We start from the raw sequence: 19,905 nt of genomic DNA on the forward strand, positions 1-19,905 counted from the left end.
TTTTTTTTTTTTTAAATATTTATAGATGTGTAGTTTTTAACTTCTGATCTCTTTGTTGTTTTGAGACAAGATCTTGTCATGTAGTCTGCGCTGGCCTTAACTAGGCTATGTAGCCTATGCTGTCTTGACTGTGCTGCCTCTGCCTCCCAAGTGCTGGGATTATAGCCATGAGTCATCATGCTCAGTTCTTACCAAGAAGTCTGCTTAACTGGTGTTGCTTGGAATGGAAGGTTTAAATATTTTGTATTTGGACGTTCTGTTCCAACATTTCTCATTGAGGGTGTTTTTTTTTTTAATGTAATAATCTTTTTTATTAATCATTTTATTCCTTTACATTTAAAATGATGTTCTCCTTCCTGGTTACCCCTCCACAATCCCCCTCCCCATCTCATCCCTCTCTCCCTCCTCCTCTTGGCCTCTATGAGGGTGCACCTCCACCCATTCATCCACTCCCACCTCACCACTCTAGCATCCCCCTATGCTGGGGCATTAAGCCTCCACAGGACCAACGGCCTCCCCTCCCATCGATGCTAGCTAAGGCCATCCTCTACTACACATGCATCTGGAGCCACGTATACTCTTTGGTTGGTGGTTTAGTCCCTGGGAGCTCTGGGGAGTTCAGTTAGTTGATATTGTTCTTCTTATGGGGTTGCAATCCCCTTCAGCTCTTTCAGTCCTTCCCCTAGTTCTTCCATTGGGGTTCCCATGCTCAGTCCGATGGTTGGATATAACTGTCTGCATCTGTATTAGTCAGGCTCTGGCAGAGCCTCTCAGGGAACAGCCATACCATGCTCCTGTCAGCAAGTGCTTCTTAGTGTCAGCAATAGTGTGGGGGTTTGGTGTCTGCAGATGGGGTGGATCCCAAGGTGGGGCCGACTCTGGATGGCCTTTCCTTCAGTCTCTATTCCATTTTTTTGTCCCTGTCTTTCCTTTGCAAACAGGAACATTTCTGGGTTAACGATTTTGAGATGAGTGGGTGGCCCCATCCCTCAACTGGGGGCCCTGCCTATCTACTGGAGATGGTCACTACAGGTTCTTTCTCCTCTTTGTTGGGTATTTCTGCTTAAGTCATCACCGTAGGTCCTGGGAGCCTCCTGCTTCCCTGGCATCTGAGACTTTCCTAGTGGCTACCTCCAGTTCCCCATCCCCCACTGCTACATATTTCTATTCAGTAGTATAATTAACTTTTTCTTTTTTAGTATTACTCTGTATTCTAGTTCTTTAGTCTTTCTATTTCAATTTTAATATACCCTTGTCTATATTTACAAATAATCTGTTTTGGAATTTCAAAGAAATCCATTGGCTGTGCAGATGAGTTTAGGGGAATGGCATCATTCCTATGCTGTGCCTTCTCATCTTTGAGCATGGTGTGGCTGCCCATGTGTTTAGAATCTTATTTCCTTTATCAGTCTATTGCAACTTAGTAGATGTGTCATTTCAGTTATTTAACTTCTCTAAGTGTCTCATTTTATCAAATGAATAAATGAAGACAGATGTGGTTGTGTAAACCTTTAATTCTAGCACTCAGGAGGCAAGAGCAGATGGATCTCTGAATTAGAGGCCAGCCTGGTCTACAGAGTGTATTCCAAGCCAGCCAAGGATCTATAATGAGATTACCTAAAAAAAAACATTTCAAATTCATGGGGCTGGAAAGGCGGCTCAGTGGTTAAGGGCACTTGCTGCTCTTCGAGAGGACTCAAGTTTGGGTTCTAACATCCAAATCAGGCAGCTTAGAACAACCTATATATATATATATATATATATATATATATATATATATATATATATATGTATATATATATATGCATATATATATACACACACATGTATGTATGTATATACACACATATATATGTATGTATATATGTGTATATACACACACACACACATATATATATATATACACACACACATATATGTACTCACACATAAAAAAAGTAAAAACATGGATTGTTTTAAATACACAAACACACACAGATTTAGGAAAGGTAGAAAGGGCTACTTTTTAAAAAAATATATTTGTTTTGTTTTGTTTTGGTTTTTTTCAAGGCAGAATTTCTCTGTGTAGCTCTGGCTGTCCTGATAAGAGGCCAAACCTACTCCATCTTGGATGGGCCTCCACCTTAAGAGAAAGTTCACCTATAACTGAACCCAGGCTATACCCAAGTACCAGGAAGGACCCCATAACTTGTCCTTTGCCCATACGCCAGAGTTACTCCCTAGCTACTTTCTAGCAACTGTCAAAGATAGTCTGTTTCTGAAATACATTCAGACCATCTGTGATCATTCAGGGTTTTACTTCAGAATACCCCCTGTCGGCCTACAGTAGTCACACAACTAGGTGCTTGCCAGGCTTACAGTAGTCATACAACTGGATGCTTGCCAGGCTGGAACCCCTCACTTGCTCACCATTTCCTATAGAGCCTGTCCCACTGAGAGCTTGGGCCTGCACCCTCCCGTTCTACTGTGTTAGAGACAGCTGTGTGGCCCAAGCTCTAGCTTGTAAATAAAGGCCCTTAGATTGCACCAGAGTCAGCTCCTTGGTGATCTTTTGGGATTCATGAGCACTTCCTGGCATAACACTGGAATTCACTCTGTAAATCAGGCTGGACTTGAACTTGGAGATCTGCCTGCCTCTGCCTCCCAAGTGATGAGACTAAAGGCATGTGCCACCACCATCCTGCTAATAATAAATTTAAATTTTTTTATTTATTTATTTATTTTGGTTTTTTTTGAGACAAGGTTTCTTTGTGTAGCACCGAGTGACCTGGAACTAGCACTATAGACAAGGCTGGCCTCAAATTCACAGAGATCTGTCTACCTCTGCTTCCTGAGTGCTGGGATTAAAGGTGTATACTATTACCACTGCCCACTTTTTTTATATTTACTTAAAACTTAAAAAATAAGTTATTTAACAGTATAGAGAACTTTGGACTAGGACTCTAGGGTTAAAAAACCCTAAATAATAATATCTTATTATACTTATTGTATACTTTATTTCATGCATTATGCCCTGTATATACACAAAATGAGAAAATGGGTACCAGGGCTATACAGAGAAACCCTGTCTCGAAAAACAAACAAAACAAAACAAAAAAACCCAAAAAACAAAAAACAAAAATACTGTGTTTGTTTCTTATTTTGTTATACAGGGTTTTACTATGCAGTTCATTCTGGTTCTGAACTCCATGTTCTCCTGTCTCATCCATGATCTTAAAAGGAATAGAAGTTAAAGATAAATTCCAAGATACCAGATAACTTGTGGCCCTTTTAATTCCTATCCATTTCAAGGTATACATATATCAGAGAAAGGAGCTGGGCGTTTGTTTCTTGTCTAGATCGTTAGTCTTGCGGGAATACTGATTTCTCACTCCTTGGTTGGATTGTATTTAACTTGAGGGCTGTATCCAGTGCTTCCAGGGCTGTTCATGGTACCTTCTTGATTGGACTGTTCATGGCCGTTTTAGAGGAGAGAAAGATAATAAGAACAGCCACTATTTAGTACTTTGTGCCATGCCATACACCCTATACCTACCCAATAACCTATCTTTTTCTCTTTGTAAGCTTCATTTTTGTAGATTAAAAATGAAACTAAAAAAAATACGGAGATATAGTTAAGATTATAAAACTAATGAGTGCCAAAAGCTGGAGTCAAGTCCTGGTCCATCTGACTCCAAGAGCTCTCTATGCCACTTAGTCACTCAACTTTATTGCTTCCTATGAAACTACAGCAGAAAGAAAGGTTTCTGGTGATGTACTTTCAAGATTGGCCTTCCTGAAGACTAGATTTACCTAGATATTTCTAGAGTCCTGCTGAAGACAAGCATCATGACGCTGCTCATAGTAGGCCTACGGAATCATTTCACAGCCAAGGAGATACGTGACACCATAGAGGAGCAGACAGAATTCCAGCCCTGGAAAGAGGCAGCCTTAAGGCACAAACAGTCCAGTAAACAAAGAGTGCTACGGATTAGGTGTAGGGTTCTCTGAAGGTGACTGGTGCGTGTTCTTGGATTGGAGAAACAGTTTTAAGGAGGAAAATCCAAGCCCTGCTGGTGAAAGAAGTAGTGGGGTTCTCTCTTTTTTATTTATTTATTTATTTTTTTTAATTTTATTTTTTGTTTGTTTGTTTGTTTTACGAGACAGGGTTTCTCTGTGTAGCCCTGGCTGTCCTGGAACTCACTCTGTAGCCCAGGCTGGCCTCGAACTCAGAAATCCACCTGCCTCTGCCTCCCGAGTGCTGGTATTAAAGGCGTGCGCCACCACGCCCGGCTGGGGTTCTCTTAAAATCAACTGCAGGTTCAATTTCTGACTAGTCAAGGCCACAAATTGTAGAGTCTCTAAGGTCAGATTAATGCAGGATAGAAGGCAAACTTCTCGAGGTGACTTATTACATTGTCCTTAGAACTAGCTCAGCACTAGTGAACAGGAGGCTTGGCTACCTGTATTAGGACATTAAAACAGAAGTCACACTTTGCCCCTCTCGTATAAATCTGAGAACTGCCCGTGCCCACCAACTCTCCTGTCTTCTCAAATGATGGGTGACCTGACCAAAGAGGAGATGAGTCTGACAGTTTTCTCAGGTCAGAGCCTGCATGTGGCTTCAAGCATTGCCCTTCGACAAAAGAGGACAGACACTCCTAGCCTGCTCTCCTAGTGCGTACTACCCTCCCAGGAATGGTGTTCTCAGCTGCGGTAGCCTTTTCTCATGTGGCCAGCATCGGGCTGACACATTCCTGAACTGAAATGCACACATAAGCTGCTTTCCCTGGTCGCGAAGCTCTTCACTCCTGAGTGACTCTTATCAGGGGCAGTTGGGCATTCTCAATGGGATTACGCTGACAAGGAAAAAGGCCTGGGGGATGTTATTTCAACACCATTTAGCTTCAGAAATGCCTGCCTCAACCCTTTTACCCTCGGAGTCTACTTCTCTCTTCCTGCTTTCTATAGGGTCATCAGCCTGCCTTCATCGTAGCTCTTCATCCTACAGATATTGACTAAGGTTTCTAGAGGCAGAATCATTCACAAGATGGATCACACTGACGACATCATGTAAATCACCCCATGATAGAAACACACGTTGTTCATTTAACTCTCTTTAATCATGTGTTTATTTCATGTATGTGAGTACACTATAGCTATCTTCAGACACACCAGAAGAGGGCATCAGATCCCATTACTGATGGTTGTGAGCCGTCATGTGGTTGCTGGGAATTGAACTCAGGACCTGTGGAAGAGCAGTCAGTGCTCTTAGCCTCTGAGCCATCTCTGCAGCCCCTCCCCCCTGACATTTCTATATCCAGAGGCATAGGGCAAAATTATTTGAGCACAATTCCTGTTTGGTTTTTCTGTCTCTGCTGACATATTCAAACTTAGCAGGAATTGTTAGGTCACCATATTCTACTTTTCTCACTATTGTATATATTTTTTATTCAAGATTATATTTCTTCTGAAAGTCAGAGCTTGAGAGTATTCTACAAAAGAAATTTCTGAGGTGCTGGAAGTTTAGTAGTTAGGAACTATGAGGTTTTTGATCACCAGGGGACATAAAGAGTAGTGGTCCAAGCCTGGTATGATAACACATACCTTTAATCCCAATGCTTGGGAAGCAAAGGCAGGCAGATCTGTGAGTTTCAAGTCAGCCACCGCTATATAGTAAAACAATATCTTTTTAAAAAGAGGTGTGGGGACAGGCACCAGGCAGTGGTGACGTATGCCTTTAATCCCAGCACTGGGAGGCAGAGGGATGGATCTATGTGACCTTGGTCTATAAAGTAAGTTCCAGGACAGCCAGGGCTATACAGAGAAACCCTGTCTCAAAAACAAACAAACAGAGTTGTGTTTGAAAGCTGGCCATGATAACACGTACGTGAGATACAGAAGGCTGAAATAGCAGGTTGCCATGAGATCAAGGCCAACCAGTGCACCAACCTGGATCGCATAACATTAAAAAAAAAAAAAAAAAAGATCCACTCTGAACATTCAGGAGGCTAAAACAGGAGAATCCGCAAGTTGGACCCTACCTTGTGGTGGTCCATAACAAGTGTAAGGCCAGCCTTAGCCATGTGGGATGCCCCTGTCTTCAGAATGTATGCTGCTAAAGCAAGCACAGGAGCAACTCTGTCTTTAAAACAAAACAAACAAACAACAACAACAACAAAAACACCCAAACCACCATGGTAAAGGGGGAGCCATGCAGTGTCTTTCCCTCTGATTGTTAGCTTTAAAGTTATCCAGTGGTGTGAATGGTCACGTGGGCACATAGGCTTGGTTTTACAAACTAGTTAATTTCAGGGGGAAAAAAATGCCAGAGGCAACTTCCACTAACTTGTAATCCTGATCCTAAACTGATGGATCAGAGCTAGATAGGCCTGGCAACCGTGCTCTATTCTATGAGAGAAATGAAATAAAGAAGCGCACTAGGCCAAGTCTTGGTTCCAGTACTAACCCTGTGACCGGGCACAAAATGCTCTACTTCTCTGATCCATAGTGTCTTCATCTACAGGGGTTTCCTAATGAAGGCAGGAGGAGTGATTTAACCAGAATTTTAAAAAGACTCCTTAAAGAGCTAAAACTTAAGATTATAAATGCAAAGTAAAGAATTTTGAATAGCCGGGCGTGGTGGCGCACGCCTTTAATCCCAGCACTTGGGAGGCAGAGGCAGGCGGNTTTCTGAGTTCGAGGCCAGCCTGGTCTACAAGGTGAGTGCCAGGACAGCCAGGGCTACACAGAGAAACCCTGTCTCGAAAAACCAAAAAAAAAAAGAAAAAAGAAAAAGAATTTTGAATAAACGTACACAATGCAAGCTTTAACAAAGTCAGCTGCAGGAGAAAGCAAGCCCCATTGAAGTTCTGACAGTGGCCTGTTTGGGTTTTTTCTCCCAGCTCTTACCTTCTAGTTTGCCTAGCATATGTCCACTTTTCAATCCAGTGCTTATGGTGCTCTAGACTTGGGAGGCTGAAGGGCAGAGGAGAGCTGAAGATTATCTTTGCTATTGTGATTATTTAGGAGTGAAGCCATGGAACTGGAGACATGACTTAGCGGTTAAGAACACTTGCTCTTTCAGAGGACCCAAGCTTGGTTCTCACCAGTCACATCAGGCAGCTCACAACTGTCTGTAACTCCAATTCCAGTTGCTCCAACACCTCTGGCCCAGAAGACAGCTGTACTCACTTACACATGCTCACATGTCGCCACACATACCTTCACAGAGTTCATAATAAGAAAATAAGCCTGCTGGCATATGCCTTTAATCCCAGCACTCGGGAGGCAGAGGCAGGTGGAGCTCTGACTTTGAGGCCAGCCTGGTCTACAGAGTGAGTTCCAGGACAGCCAGGGCTACACAGAGAAACCCTGTCTTGAAAAAGAAAATAATAATAATAATAATAATAATAATAATTTTTTAAGAATGAAGATAAGTCAGGTGGTGGTGCATGCTGGTTCTCTATGAGTTTGAAGCCAGTCTGTCCATAGAGCGAGTTCCAGGACAGCCAGGGCTACATAAATCTTGACTCAAAAAGCCAAAAAAAAAAAAGAGTGAAGCCATTGTGATGGTGTATGTCTTTATCTCAGCACTCAGGAGGTGGAGGCAAGCAGTTCTCTATGAGTCTGAGAGCTGACCTGGTATATGTAGGGAGTCCAGACAACGTAGGGCTACATAAAGAAACTGTTTCTCAAAAAACATATATAATGATGAATTTTTTTATTAAATTAAAATTTAAAAAATGATTTCAGGGCTGGAGAGATAGCTCAGTAGTTCAGAACATGGGCATCAGGCACACATATGGTACACAGACATACATGCAGACAAATATTCATACATGTAAAATAGAAATAAATAAATCTTTTAACAGAAAATTAAAAGAGAGGCAGGTTAGGGGCTTGCCCTCAGACCTACACGAGAGCATGTACACACACACACACATACACACACACACACACACACACACACGTGAATACACATTTGCTTGGGTGTAAATGCTACCTGTGTGCATTTAAACTCATAGAGGCCAGAAGAGGACATCAGAACCCCTGGAGCTGAAGTTACATCTCTTCAGCCTCCAATGCAAATATTTTTATAAAGTGAAAATAAAATATTTTGGAAAGTATTCACTTATTAGTCCGCCAACCGACCCAATTTGGGTTTTGTTTTTAAACATTTGTGTTACTTTAGGAATTCTACTTTTTAGTTAAGATAATGTGTTTATTGGTTGGTACTGGGGATTGAAGCCAGGACCTTGCAGGTATTAGGTAAGGGCTCTACTACTGAGCTTCATCAGCTAACTCAGTGTTGAGACGGGGTCTCACTAAATTCCTCTGGCTGATCTTGAACTCCATCTGTAGCTCAACCAGGCTTTGAATCTATAAACCTTTTGCCTCCGTCTCTTAAGCAACTGAGATGACAGGCATGAGCTACACAGCTGCCTCCAATTTGGTTGAGTGGCTAGACTCTGATTAAACTCAAGTGATTCATCAGCTTGCACATTTAAGGGTTAATGTCCAAAAGTCTGAGGATTAGAAATCATAAACTTATATTTCCTTCTAACTGTCTTGATAATTTGCAGGCCATGTTCACAAGTACCCAGAGATGATAGAGTCAAAAATGACATAAAAAACTCATCCTTCGTAGATATCTGCCACAAAAAGTTTCAAGACCACCAGTGAAGAAAGGGGCTCTTGTATGTGCTCTCTGGCTGGACCACCTTGTCAAACAAAGTCTCCACCATCTTTCTGTCCTTGCAGCACAGTTTCCCCTATGGGGGAGAGTAGAGGATGTGACACAGCCCAACCACACATGGGCCAACAACAGACTGCTTTCTGTAAACCTCTGTGCCTGAGGGCTTGAACTGTTTTCTGCAGTTAAGTAGGGTTAACCTGTCCTGCTTGAGATCACATTGCACTTCCCCTTTAAAAAGGTAAACTGTGCTGGAGAGATGGCTCTATGGTTAGAAGTACTTGTTTCTCATGCAGAAGACCCAGATTCAGTTTCCATAACCCACATAGTGGATCAAAGCCATCTGTAATTCCAGTGGCAGGGGATCTGACACCCTCTTCAGACCTCTGAAGGCACCAGGCTCACACATGGTATGCAGTCATACATGTAGGCAAAACACTTATACATAAAGTGAGATTAGCTTAAGGGTAGGGCACAGAAGGAAAGTCCCTTACTTACTGTCTGTCAGTACAGTTCCTGGTTGGAACAGCAGTAAAGGTTGGCTCACTGAGGGCATCCCTGCTAGATGGCAAGGGTAGTTTGCTACTAGAGGTGCTGCCTATTACTTCATGCAAATCCTATTGCTATTGCGTTGCCTGGGAAAAGAACTTGAATGCCTCTCTCCTCAACAGTAAACTGCATGGTAATTGTGGTGCTGTAGATCCTGTGATCTGAGCTTCAGGAGGTTGAGACCAGCCTGGGCAGCATTAGTGAGACAGGACATACTTAGACCATTTTATTCTCTCAGTCAGTAACTCTAAGAAACCATACCACCATCTTCATTTTCACTAATAAAGAAGTGAAGACTTCCATAAATTCTGATACTCAAGATCATACAATAAAAGGAAAACAGAATTTGAATGTAGGGCTTGTTAACTCCAAAGCCAGGGTGCATAAACGCTGCATTACATTCTTTAAAAATATACCAAACTATTTCTTTAAGGAGCAAGTTTAAAGGATTTGTTTATTTTTTTTAATGTACATTGGTGTTTTGCCTCCATGTCTTACTGTGTTTGGGTGCCAGAGCCTCTGGAACTGGAGTTACAGACAGTTGTAACCTGTTTTGTGGATGTTGGGAATTGAACCCAGATCCACTGAAAGAACAGGCAATAGTCCTAACTGCTAAACTATCTCTCCAGCCTCAGTACCAAGTTATTTCTATAGGGTGACTAACTATGACTAAAATGACAAATAAAGTGTTATAGCTCAACTATCCTAGGATTTAGTTTCTTCTGTTCCTCTTCTCCTGCCAGTGGCTCTACACTTTATTGATTGGAATACTGCCCTCTAAATTAAGCCTTAGGTTTGTCCAGGTTCGCTCCTAATCCAGAAGGGAGAGCCAGGCCCCTTTAACAAGGCCAGCAGTCTAAATGAGGCCCGTAGGGACTGTCCTCAAATATAGGCTTGAGGACAGACTGAGCCATCTTCCTCCCTGGAGCACAAGTTGATATGTGAGCTTTAAACACTAGGTTTTTTGGGTTTTGTCTTTTTTTTTTCCTAGAGGGAACCGGTGAGCAATTCGTCTGTAACATACAGGCAAGCTAAATCTGCTGTCGTTCTTACTCTGCATGCACTATTACCATCAAGTCCAGACTCAAGCAGGCAGTTTCAAAGCCCAGGAGAAATTAAAAAAATTGTGTTGCCCTACTTTATAGCATGTTGGTGCACCCCAGCTTCATGCAGCCATTGCACTTGGAGCAGCTTTTTCAATCAGAATTCTTCTAATCCAGTAAAAAGTTTCATTCTCCAATAGCATCAAGAAGAGAAGATACTTTATAAGTTCATTATCTATTACTGCCCTGTCAGGTATTTACAGAGGACTTAAATAGAAAATACAAAAAGAAAACTCCAAACTGATATTAGTAAAATTTCTAGCTAATGAGCCTAAGAGGTCAGTAGCCAAAGCCAAGAATCTCCACATCCCGTAAGCATGGAAAATCCCGCTTACTCCCTTCTTGTCAACAACCAGAACCATTACTACAGCAGGGCATCACGAGCTCCTTGTGCTGCCAGTACTGAGGGGTCTTGAGTGCTTCTGCTACCCGCTTGCAAGACCTTTGTGATACAGGGGCATTTCCATTTTACCTGTGGGGAGCAAAAGCATCAGACCTGTGCTGCAGGAGCTCATCCGATTCGTCCTGCGAGGAAACAGGAAACAGTCCACGGAGCAGCAGTCCTTTGATTGGTCACATGTCACTCTGCAAAGTGCTCAGAAAAGTGCCCAAGGCAGCTGAACCTAAATATACAATCTTGAAAGGTTTGGGGAACAATGCCACAAAACAAGGAGCAATAGCCAGGCTGCCAGTACATGTCCCATCAACAGTGTCCATCTGTCTGTCTCTCTTATCCCAACTCTGTCTGCAATACAGAGCTGCATTTCTGGTAATGTTGCATTCTAGGCCAACGTGTGTGGTTAATATTTTTGACAGCTACATTCGAGAGATAATGACTTTTTAAGAAAATTCTTTATGTTTGAGCCTTGAGAGATGGCTCAGAGCAAAGAGCACTTGTGTCTCTGCAGAGGACCCAGTTCTGTCCCACCTACTGGTGGGACACCATCATCCCTAACTCCAGTTCCAAGGAACTAAATCCCTGCTTCTTACCTCCACAGGCACCAGGCTTGCACATGGTACACGTACATACACAGGCAAAACACCCGTACACTAAAATAAATAAATAAATCCAAAAAATATTTAAAAAGTGTTTTTAGTTCCAGTTTGCTTAATGAGACCCGTTCACACACACACACACACACACACACACACACACACACACCAGACAAAAGAGAGCCCGATGTGGTTCCACACCCCCATCATTCTAGCACTTAGTTAGAAACAGGAGGATAAGGAGTTCAAGAATAGTCTAGGCTACATAAAATCTTGTTTCAAGGGGGGGGGGGATCTAAAAGTGCCTAAGGTTCAATAAAGTGACTCTAAGCATCAAACCAAAATACAATAGATAAAATAAATATTGATAATTGGGTTTCACAGGAAGGTGGTGATACACACCTTTAATTTAACTCCAAAACTCAGAAGTCAGAGGCAGGTGGAGCTCCGAGTGAGTTTGAGGCCAGCCTAGTCTACAGAGTGAATTCTAGAATAGTCAGGATTTTACAGAGAAACCCTGCTCAAAATAAATAAATAAAAAGAAAATATGTCTGCTGTATAATATGTAAAGGATGGAAAAGACTGGAATTCAGATGAGATAAGAAGTGTCATATAGCCAGGCGGTGGTGGCACACACCTTTGATCCCAGTACTTGGGAGGTAGAGGCAGGCGGATTTNTGAGTTCAAGGCCAGCCTGGTCTACAGAGTGAGTTCCAGGACAGCCAGGGCTACACAGAGAAACCCTGTCTCAAAAAACAAAAAACAAAACAAAAAGAAGTGTCATAGAGCAGAGGTGCTCAGCCTTCCTAACGCCTCGTCCATTAACACAGTTGCATTCCTCGTGCCATGCTGACCCCAACCACAAAGTGATTTTCTGTGTTACTTTATAACTGTAATTATGAATTGTAATATAAATATCTTTGTTTTCTAATGGTTGTAGGCAACCCCTGTAAAAGGGTTGTTCTGCCTATAAAGGGCTGACGACCTACAGGCTGAGAACCATTGCTTAAATGGACAGGTGATAGTAAACTGGAGAACCCGATGCCCTTCAGCCAGTGAATGGCTACAGAAACTATAGAACATACAAGGAGAATAGAATAGTATTCAGCAGTAAGTAGGGACAAACCATTGATATGCAGCAACTCGGGTAAATATCTCAAGTATACCAAACATGGTCATGTTTTAGATGACTGACAGACATGGTACATTGTGTTCCGAAAACAGCAAGAGAAGATGGTTTTAATTTTTGTGTGTGGGGTGGTCACTTGTTCATGCAGATGTGCATACAGAACATCAGACATTTTCCTCCATTGCTGAACCTGGAATTCACTTAGTCAGCTAGGAGGGCCCTCGTCTCTGCCCTTCACATTGGAGTAAGAGACTTTTTTTACCCAGGTGCTGGAGGTCTGAACCCAGGCCCACGTGCTTATGCAGCAAGCACCTTACTCAGCCGTTCCCCAGTCTAATGGTACATTTCTTAACAAGCCTTTAAAAAGTGTTATGTATTTCACCCTTCCTCACCGTATTCTCTCTACCTTAATGTCTGTTAGCACACATGTGCATGCTCACATACACACACATTTCTCTTTAGTTTTTTCTGTAAGTCATCAATCTCTGGATGGATCCAGTGGGGAATGAGAAGCAGGTTTTGTGCAGCTGATGTGATCACTATACAGACAGCCTTGGAAAATACTACCCAATCTGCCAGTTAATTAAAGCGTTAATCTGGGAAGCAGCCGGCCCAGAAAATGTTTACTTAGAGAGGAGGAAAGGTAGGGACTGAGTAGGGAGTGCCCTACATTTGCATGAAAATGAAGCTCGCACACACTGCCCTACACACCTACTTTCCCTCCCCTCAGTCTGTAAGGTGGGATAGCCTTGATCATATCCCTAAAAGATTCCGGCCTGTTTGGGAAAACTAAAATGGAAACTAGCTCTGAAAACTCAAACCACAGTAGAGTAGAAAGAAGCAATTTAACTGTCAGCAAAGTCAGGTAGGCAGGAAGTCCAGAGTAGTGTGTCTTACCCTGGCCTCAGATCTGCTACAGTACAAGTATGTGCTGGCAGTGAGGTAGGGTAGATGTGTGGTTTGGGAATTGTAAAACCATGTAGGTCTCAACTCTGCTTAGTGTGTGATTCAAGGCCAATCATGATCTTATCTAAACCATACTTTTTCTCAAAGACTGTGATGCTCCTTCATCTCAGGACAGTTAGCTACCTGTGTGCTCTGGGAAAGAGGGAGGGAAAAGGGAGGAAGGGAGGGAAGGAGGGAGGGAGGGAGGTGGGTTAAGACCTTGCAGGATTACAAACTGTCACTATGACTGGAGGCTGCTCAGCCTTTTGCTTATTCCAGGCTTCCTTTCCATCAGGGAACTGAAATCAGGTTTCCCTCTCTCCCAGGAATGTCTTTAGTTAACAAGGTAAAGCTCACCTGTGTATCACTAAAGAAATGATGAAATGAGTGTAGAAAATTGACTCATGCTATTTGGTTATATTAAATTAGTATTGTTGGTTCCTTTCCTTTTTAATTTTTGTTTGTATTTTGAAGCAAGAGTAGCCTGCTATGTAGTCCTGGCTGCCCTGGAACTTGCCATGTAGATAAGGCTCCCTTCAAACATGTAGTGATTTTCCTGTTTCTGCCTCCTGAAAACTGGGGTTAGAATATGAACTGTCACACCTGATGTCCAGCTATTGTTAATTTTTTTGACTGTGCTCAAGGGCTGAGAATGTAGCTCATTGGGAGAATAGTTGCATCCGCAGTGTCCTGAACTCAATCTCAAGCATACAGACAACAGTAATGAAACAATTTCTTTATGACAAAAAAAACTCACCCTTTTAATAATCTTACTGTTAACTTTCTAAATGTTCTTTTTAAAAAATATTAATCTTTTAGAGCTAAATCCTAAACCTTTTACAGATAAAAAGGTAGTGTCAGGAACTTAATTCAAGGCATTTTAGGGGGAAGAAGATTGACCCAGACAAGGAGCCCTCTAACTTCATTCAACAGACAAAAATGACCGTCTGCCAGGATTAACTTCTGTTAGATAGTGTCTTTTCATTTTTGATTTGTGGGCTTTTTTTCTTGTTTTACTTGCAGAACTCTCAGAGATTGAGCCAAATGTATTCCTTCGTCCATTTCTGGAAGTCATTCGCTCTGAAGACACCACTGGTCCTATCACTGGCCTGGCACTCACCTCTGTCAACAAGTTCCTGTCCTACGCACTCATAGGTAAGCACTTAGGCTTTGGTGGCATCTGCAACACTCCATCTCCTGCTGCACAGGCCTTAAGCCAGCTGGTTTGCCCAGCTGTCCCTTTCCTAGTGGAGACATAGGCTTACTTATTCTCAGGGTGCTGATTGGCTGGGTTATCCATGGAGGGAGAGAAGAGAGAAGATTGCCTGGGACTCTAGTTTCCACCACACTTTGGAGAGTTAAGAGTGTGGTTCCCTTGTAGGTTTAGTTTGCTTTTTTTGAAAACTACTTTTATTTATTTATATGCAAAGGAACAAGCATGTTTCTAAAATTACACAAAACAGGAAGCAGGGAAAAGGGACATGCACACAGACAGGTCCCCAATGGAGGTCAGAGGACAGTCTGTGGCATAGGTTTTCTCCCATCATGTGGGTCCCAAGAATAAAACTCAGTCATTAGGCTTGACAGCAAGTTTCTTTATGCACTGAGCCATCCCTCGCTCTGGCTGGTTTGCTTTATTTTCCAATTTTGTGCTGATTGTAAGAAAACTATGTAGAGGCGTCTGAAAGAAAAGAAGTCTCTCCTCGCCAAAATCTCTTCTTTAAGTAAGTGGTGTTAGTGACATGGCTTGACTGCTTTTATCTTTTTCTTGATGCATATAAATACGAACACACACACATACCCCTCCACATATACACACTCATCTTAAGACGGGGTCTTTCTGTGTAGCCTGGAAGTTGAAGTCCTCCTGCCTCAGCCTCCCAAGTACTGGATATAGGCAGTATTATCTTTCTTTAAAAAAGATTTATTTATCCGGGCGTGGTGGCGCACCCCTTTAATCCCAGCACTTGAGAGGCAGAGGCAGACGGATTTCTGAGTTCGAGGCCAACCTGGTCTACAAAGTGAGTTCCAGGACAGCCAGGGCTACACAGAGAAACCCTGTCCCCCACCCCCTCAAAAAAAAAAGATTTATTCATTTTATTTTATGTGAATATGCATGTCCCTATAGATATAGATATAGATGTAATATATATTTATATATATACCATATGCATGCAGATGCCCACAGAGGCCAGAAGAGGGCGTCAGACTCTCCTGACACTGTAGTTATTGCGTTTATGAGCGATCCCAGCCAGGTGCTAGGAACGGAACCTGAGTTTTCTGGAAGAGCAGAGCATTCTTAACTGATGAGCCATCCCGTCAGCCTGATTATCACCCTTTTTCTTTAAGTGGGAGGGAGGGGATTTGTATTATATATTTTCTGTATTTCACATAATAGTGTTTATTTGATGAATACACATAATTATATAGTTGATTTATTCCTTTCTTTGTAGGAAAACACACACACACACACACCCCTATAATTTTACCTTTTAACCTTTTTTTTTTTTAAGATAGAGCACAAGGTGGCCTCAGATTCATTCTATAGGAAGGATGCTGTGGATTTCAGGTCTTCCTGCCTTTCCCTTCCATCCTGGGATAATGACCCTTTTGCTCCCACATCCAGTTTTATGAAGTGTTAGGATCAAAACAGTGGCTTCATGCATTCTAGGCAAGCAGCCTACATCCACAGCCCCCTTTAATCAATAGAAGAAAATAATTCCACAGCATTGTACAACTATTCCTAACAAATGTTTCTCAAACTTTTTCTTGCCCCAACAGACATTTTTTTTTTTTTTTTTTTTTTTGGTTTTTCGAGACAGGGTTTCTCTGTGTAGCCTTGGCTGTCCTGGAACTCACTCTGTAGACCAGGCTGGCCTCGAACTCAGAAATCCACCTGCCTCTGCCTCCCGAGTGCTGGGATTAAAGGCATGCGCCACCACGCCCGGCTGCCCCAACAGAAATTTAATTATGAAATAATTCCCCATTTTTCTCCTGATTCATCCTTGATATAATGGTGTTTTTTATTTAATGTTTACATTATTCTCTTTTTAAAGCCATTATAAATAAGCTGAAATAAACACCTGTGTTCCTATGATCATATTTACTAATTTTATTTCTGTGTGAAGTATTATAGGTGTTACATTTTATAGATCGCTTCCCTAGTAGGTTAGAGCATTTTCATCCCTACCAGCAATGCCCTGGGAGTTTCCATTTCTCCTTGCTGTCTTCAGCCCTTAGTATTACCAGTTTTCTGTTTTGTGTGTGTGCCACTTTGGTGGGCAAAAATCTGAATGTTGTTTTATGTCCTTGAGGTTGAAGCATTGAGTTTCTTTTGTCTCTATTTTGGATTTGTTTTAACAGTTGTAAAATCTCTTTTTATAGTAGAGATGAGAGCCCATTATCTATTGTATTGTAAAGTTTTGTTCTCAGTTTATACCTCTTATTGCACTCAGTCTAGAGTGGATCTCTGGTTTTTGTTTGTTTGTCTGTCTGTTCTCACTAGAAGGGCTTGAAGCCAGGGCCTCACACCTGCTAAGCAGGGAGTCCACCTCCGAGTCGTGTCTCCCTCAGTCAGTTTGGGAAGGTGTGCATTTGGGTTCCTTTTTAGTTGGTCTTGTCACTTAGAATTCTAAATTTATCCCCCTATTACAACCCATGTGAAAAAGTGAAGAGCAAAGAAAACAGGCAGCTGTTTTTGTTCCAAAATGGAGAGACAAGGTGAGATGAGGCTCAGGTTCGAGCCAGCCAAAAGCAAATGAATGAATGACCTTTAAGTTCAGGGAGAACTCATTATCTTCTCTAGAAAATTGGATTCGTTTAGCTAACGCATTCAGGATTCTGAGCAGGAGTCTTGGGTGTCAGCCAGGTCTTGAGTAGGTAAGGTCTCCACTTCCCCAGGCACGGAAGCCTCAGCTTCATGCCTTACTGTAGCTGCCAGCCTCGACCTGAGCACCACCTGCAGGTCATGTCTCTTCACAGCCTCCCGCAGCTGCCCTTCTGTGTCTTTCCCTTTGATCTTTTCTCCTTCCTCTGTCCCCTTCCTGGACTTGGCAAAGAGGCTGGTCATTGGCAAAGAGGCTGGTCATTGGAGACCTAAGGCCAGCTGGTCAGTGGGGTTTCCTGTGGTGGGAAAGGAGAATGTTGGGGGTGATGATCATTATAGGCATGCGAAACAGATTACCGAGGCTGGCTGAGTAGAAGACGAGAACCTGAGGGAGTTTTGCAGGATACAAGGTCTGATGAGCTCAAGCCAAGGAACCCTGAGTTTCTGCGACCTCCTAGCAGAAACCACCCACTGCCCTCTGGATCCTGCAGCCCAAGGCTTCTGAGATTATTTTCTGCTCCACAGACTGACCTTTAGTTTCATCCCATGTACCTGCCAGGTCATGAGTTGTAGCACTGACTGGCAGTAGCTTGCTGGCAGGCTCTACCTGTGATTCTAAGGACCCATCACTATTATCTGCCTTCTTGAAAAATGGACTTTGCTACTTTGTTCAAGTTAAAGGAATGAAAATACAAAAAGATCAAAATAATTTAAACCACTTTAACATGAAATTACTGAAAGAGAGAAAGAAACAGACTCCCAGGAGCCTTGAGATGTGAGCGAGGCTGCTATTCACTGAAATCTGAGATGCCATCTAACACAAGAAAGACCTAGCTTTCCTGTGGCCCTGAAGGCCTCAAGAATGGGATTTCCCCTGCTGATTGAGGGAACCGGGAGGGTGATAGGAGGAGAGAGAGGCTGGATCATCACTGACTCTGAGTCCTCAAACGCCTCCCCTTTGCATGTCTCTCTAGAAGCCACTTGGTACTTAAAATAAGACAGAGTCTTGGACATGTCAGAGGCTAGTGCCAAGAAGACAGTAGAGAAGACGACAACAGAAGTACTCACAGTTAACAGAAGTCTTCTGGCTCAGTGTTGAAAAACGAATGCTCAGGTTTCTTGGCAGTCCCCCAAGCTTTAGGCTCAGGAACTCCGTTAATTTCAGGTACCAAAAAAGGGAAAATTGCCAGGTGTGGTGGCACACACCTTGAAAACCCAGCACTCTGGAACAGAGGCAGAGGGACAAAGGTTATCCTGGTCTAGTGAGTTTCAGGCAAGCCAGGGACCTTGTCTCACAAATGAAGAAAAAGGAGGGAGGGGTGGCAAGAGCTGACTCCTACCACCCCGTCAGGAGGGCTCTTGCTCTCCGTGCTGCCTCAGCCTCAGCACAGCCTGAGCTTCATCATGCCTTTCTTCCTGCTTTTCTCTGTGAGCTCACTTTTCAGGACTAGGCACCAGAATGGACTCTTGAGAGGAGAGCAAGAAGCCTTCTGCAGGACTCTCAGCATGGCTGGAGGCAGCTTCTTAGCCTGCTCCTGGTGGCTGTTTGCCACCAGAGTAAAAGCAGAGTTTCTCTCTCCACAGAATTTACCATCAGCTTCTCACCTCTTTTCCACAGCTGAAATCCTGCCTGCTCCCAGTCCCCGGCCTCCAGCCCCATTCCGATTGTTTCTTTTTCCTCCTACAGCCTGGTTGGTTAAAGGACAGGAGTTTTGTTTAAGCTGGGTGTGCTTGGCACATGCTTTATAATTCCAGCACTTGGGAGGCAGAGGAAGGAGGATAAGGAATTCAGGACCACACTTAGCTTCATAGTGAGCTCAAGACCAACCTAGACTTTGTCCTGTCTTAAAAAACAAATCTAAGTAAGTAGATGAAAACAAGTTAATTGGAGTAGGTGGCAAGGTCTTTCTATATTATAGTCCTGGTTGGCTTCAACTCCTAATTCTCCTGCCTCAGCCTGGCAAGTTCTGGGATTCCAAGTGTATAGCTGGTCATGGTACTACACCTGGTCTTAGTACCATAAGAGCCTTGGATCTGCTATAGTATGCCACCCAAAGAGCAGTACTGATAGCTCAAACCATCTGTTTCCCCTCATTCCCTTAATTCAATTGCACCAGAACACACAACCAAAACAACCAAAGAGAAGCCATGTTAAAGATGAGGAGAGAAAAGCTGTAACCTTGGCATTCAAAGGTCTGACTCAGCCTGCTTCTATTTCAAGACCCTTCCACTACAAAATGAGTAGCTTACCACTAGTAATTCCTCAGGTGTGTCCCTAGACCAGCAGAATCAACTACCTGAGACCTTAGAAATGCAGGCTCTTATCTCCACTGTACCCCTACAAAATCAAAGCTTCTAGGGCCTCAGTTGGTAAAGCATTTGCCACACAAACATGAGGGGCTTGAGTTTGGAGCCCTACTACCTACCCAGAGAAAAGCTGAGCACTATAACGCCAGCTCTGGAGAGCTGAAGAAAGGGGGCTCACCGTGGCTGGATGGCCTCATCACTGAGCTCCACGGTGTGTGTGTGTGTGTGTGTGTGTGTGTGTGTGTGAGAGAGAGAGAGAGAGAGAGAGAGACGAGATCAGAAGTAGAAGCTTCTAGAAGTGAGCCAGGCTGTGTGTGTGCTTAACAAACACTATAGGTAATTTTGATACATAGGAAGTGGTTTTTTGAGTTGGTGGAGA

At 42.9% G+C, this 19,905-nt stretch overlaps 1 protein-coding gene across 8 annotated transcripts in view; it reads left to right on the plus strand.

Annotated features, from left to right (window-relative positions):
• Positions 1-19,905, plus strand: part of Gbf1 (golgi brefeldin A resistant guanine nucleotide exchange factor 1) — a 129,590-nt gene that overhangs the window by 77,355 nt on the left and 32,330 nt on the right. For all 8 annotated transcript variants that reach the window (XM_029472348.1, XM_029472350.1, XM_029472349.1 and 5 more), the window contains exon 4: positions 14,417-14,548. In XM_029472348.1, coding sequence (XP_029328208.1) covers positions 14,417-14,548 — 132 coding nt within the window. The remainder of the gene's footprint in view (positions 1-14,416; positions 14,549-19,905) is intronic.

This window comes from Mus caroli, chromosome 19 (assembly GCF_900094665.2).
Source record: "Mus caroli chromosome 19, CAROLI_EIJ_v1.1, whole genome shotgun sequence".
NCBI classification, from domain to species: domain Eukaryota; kingdom Metazoa; phylum Chordata; class Mammalia; order Rodentia; family Muridae; genus Mus; species Mus caroli.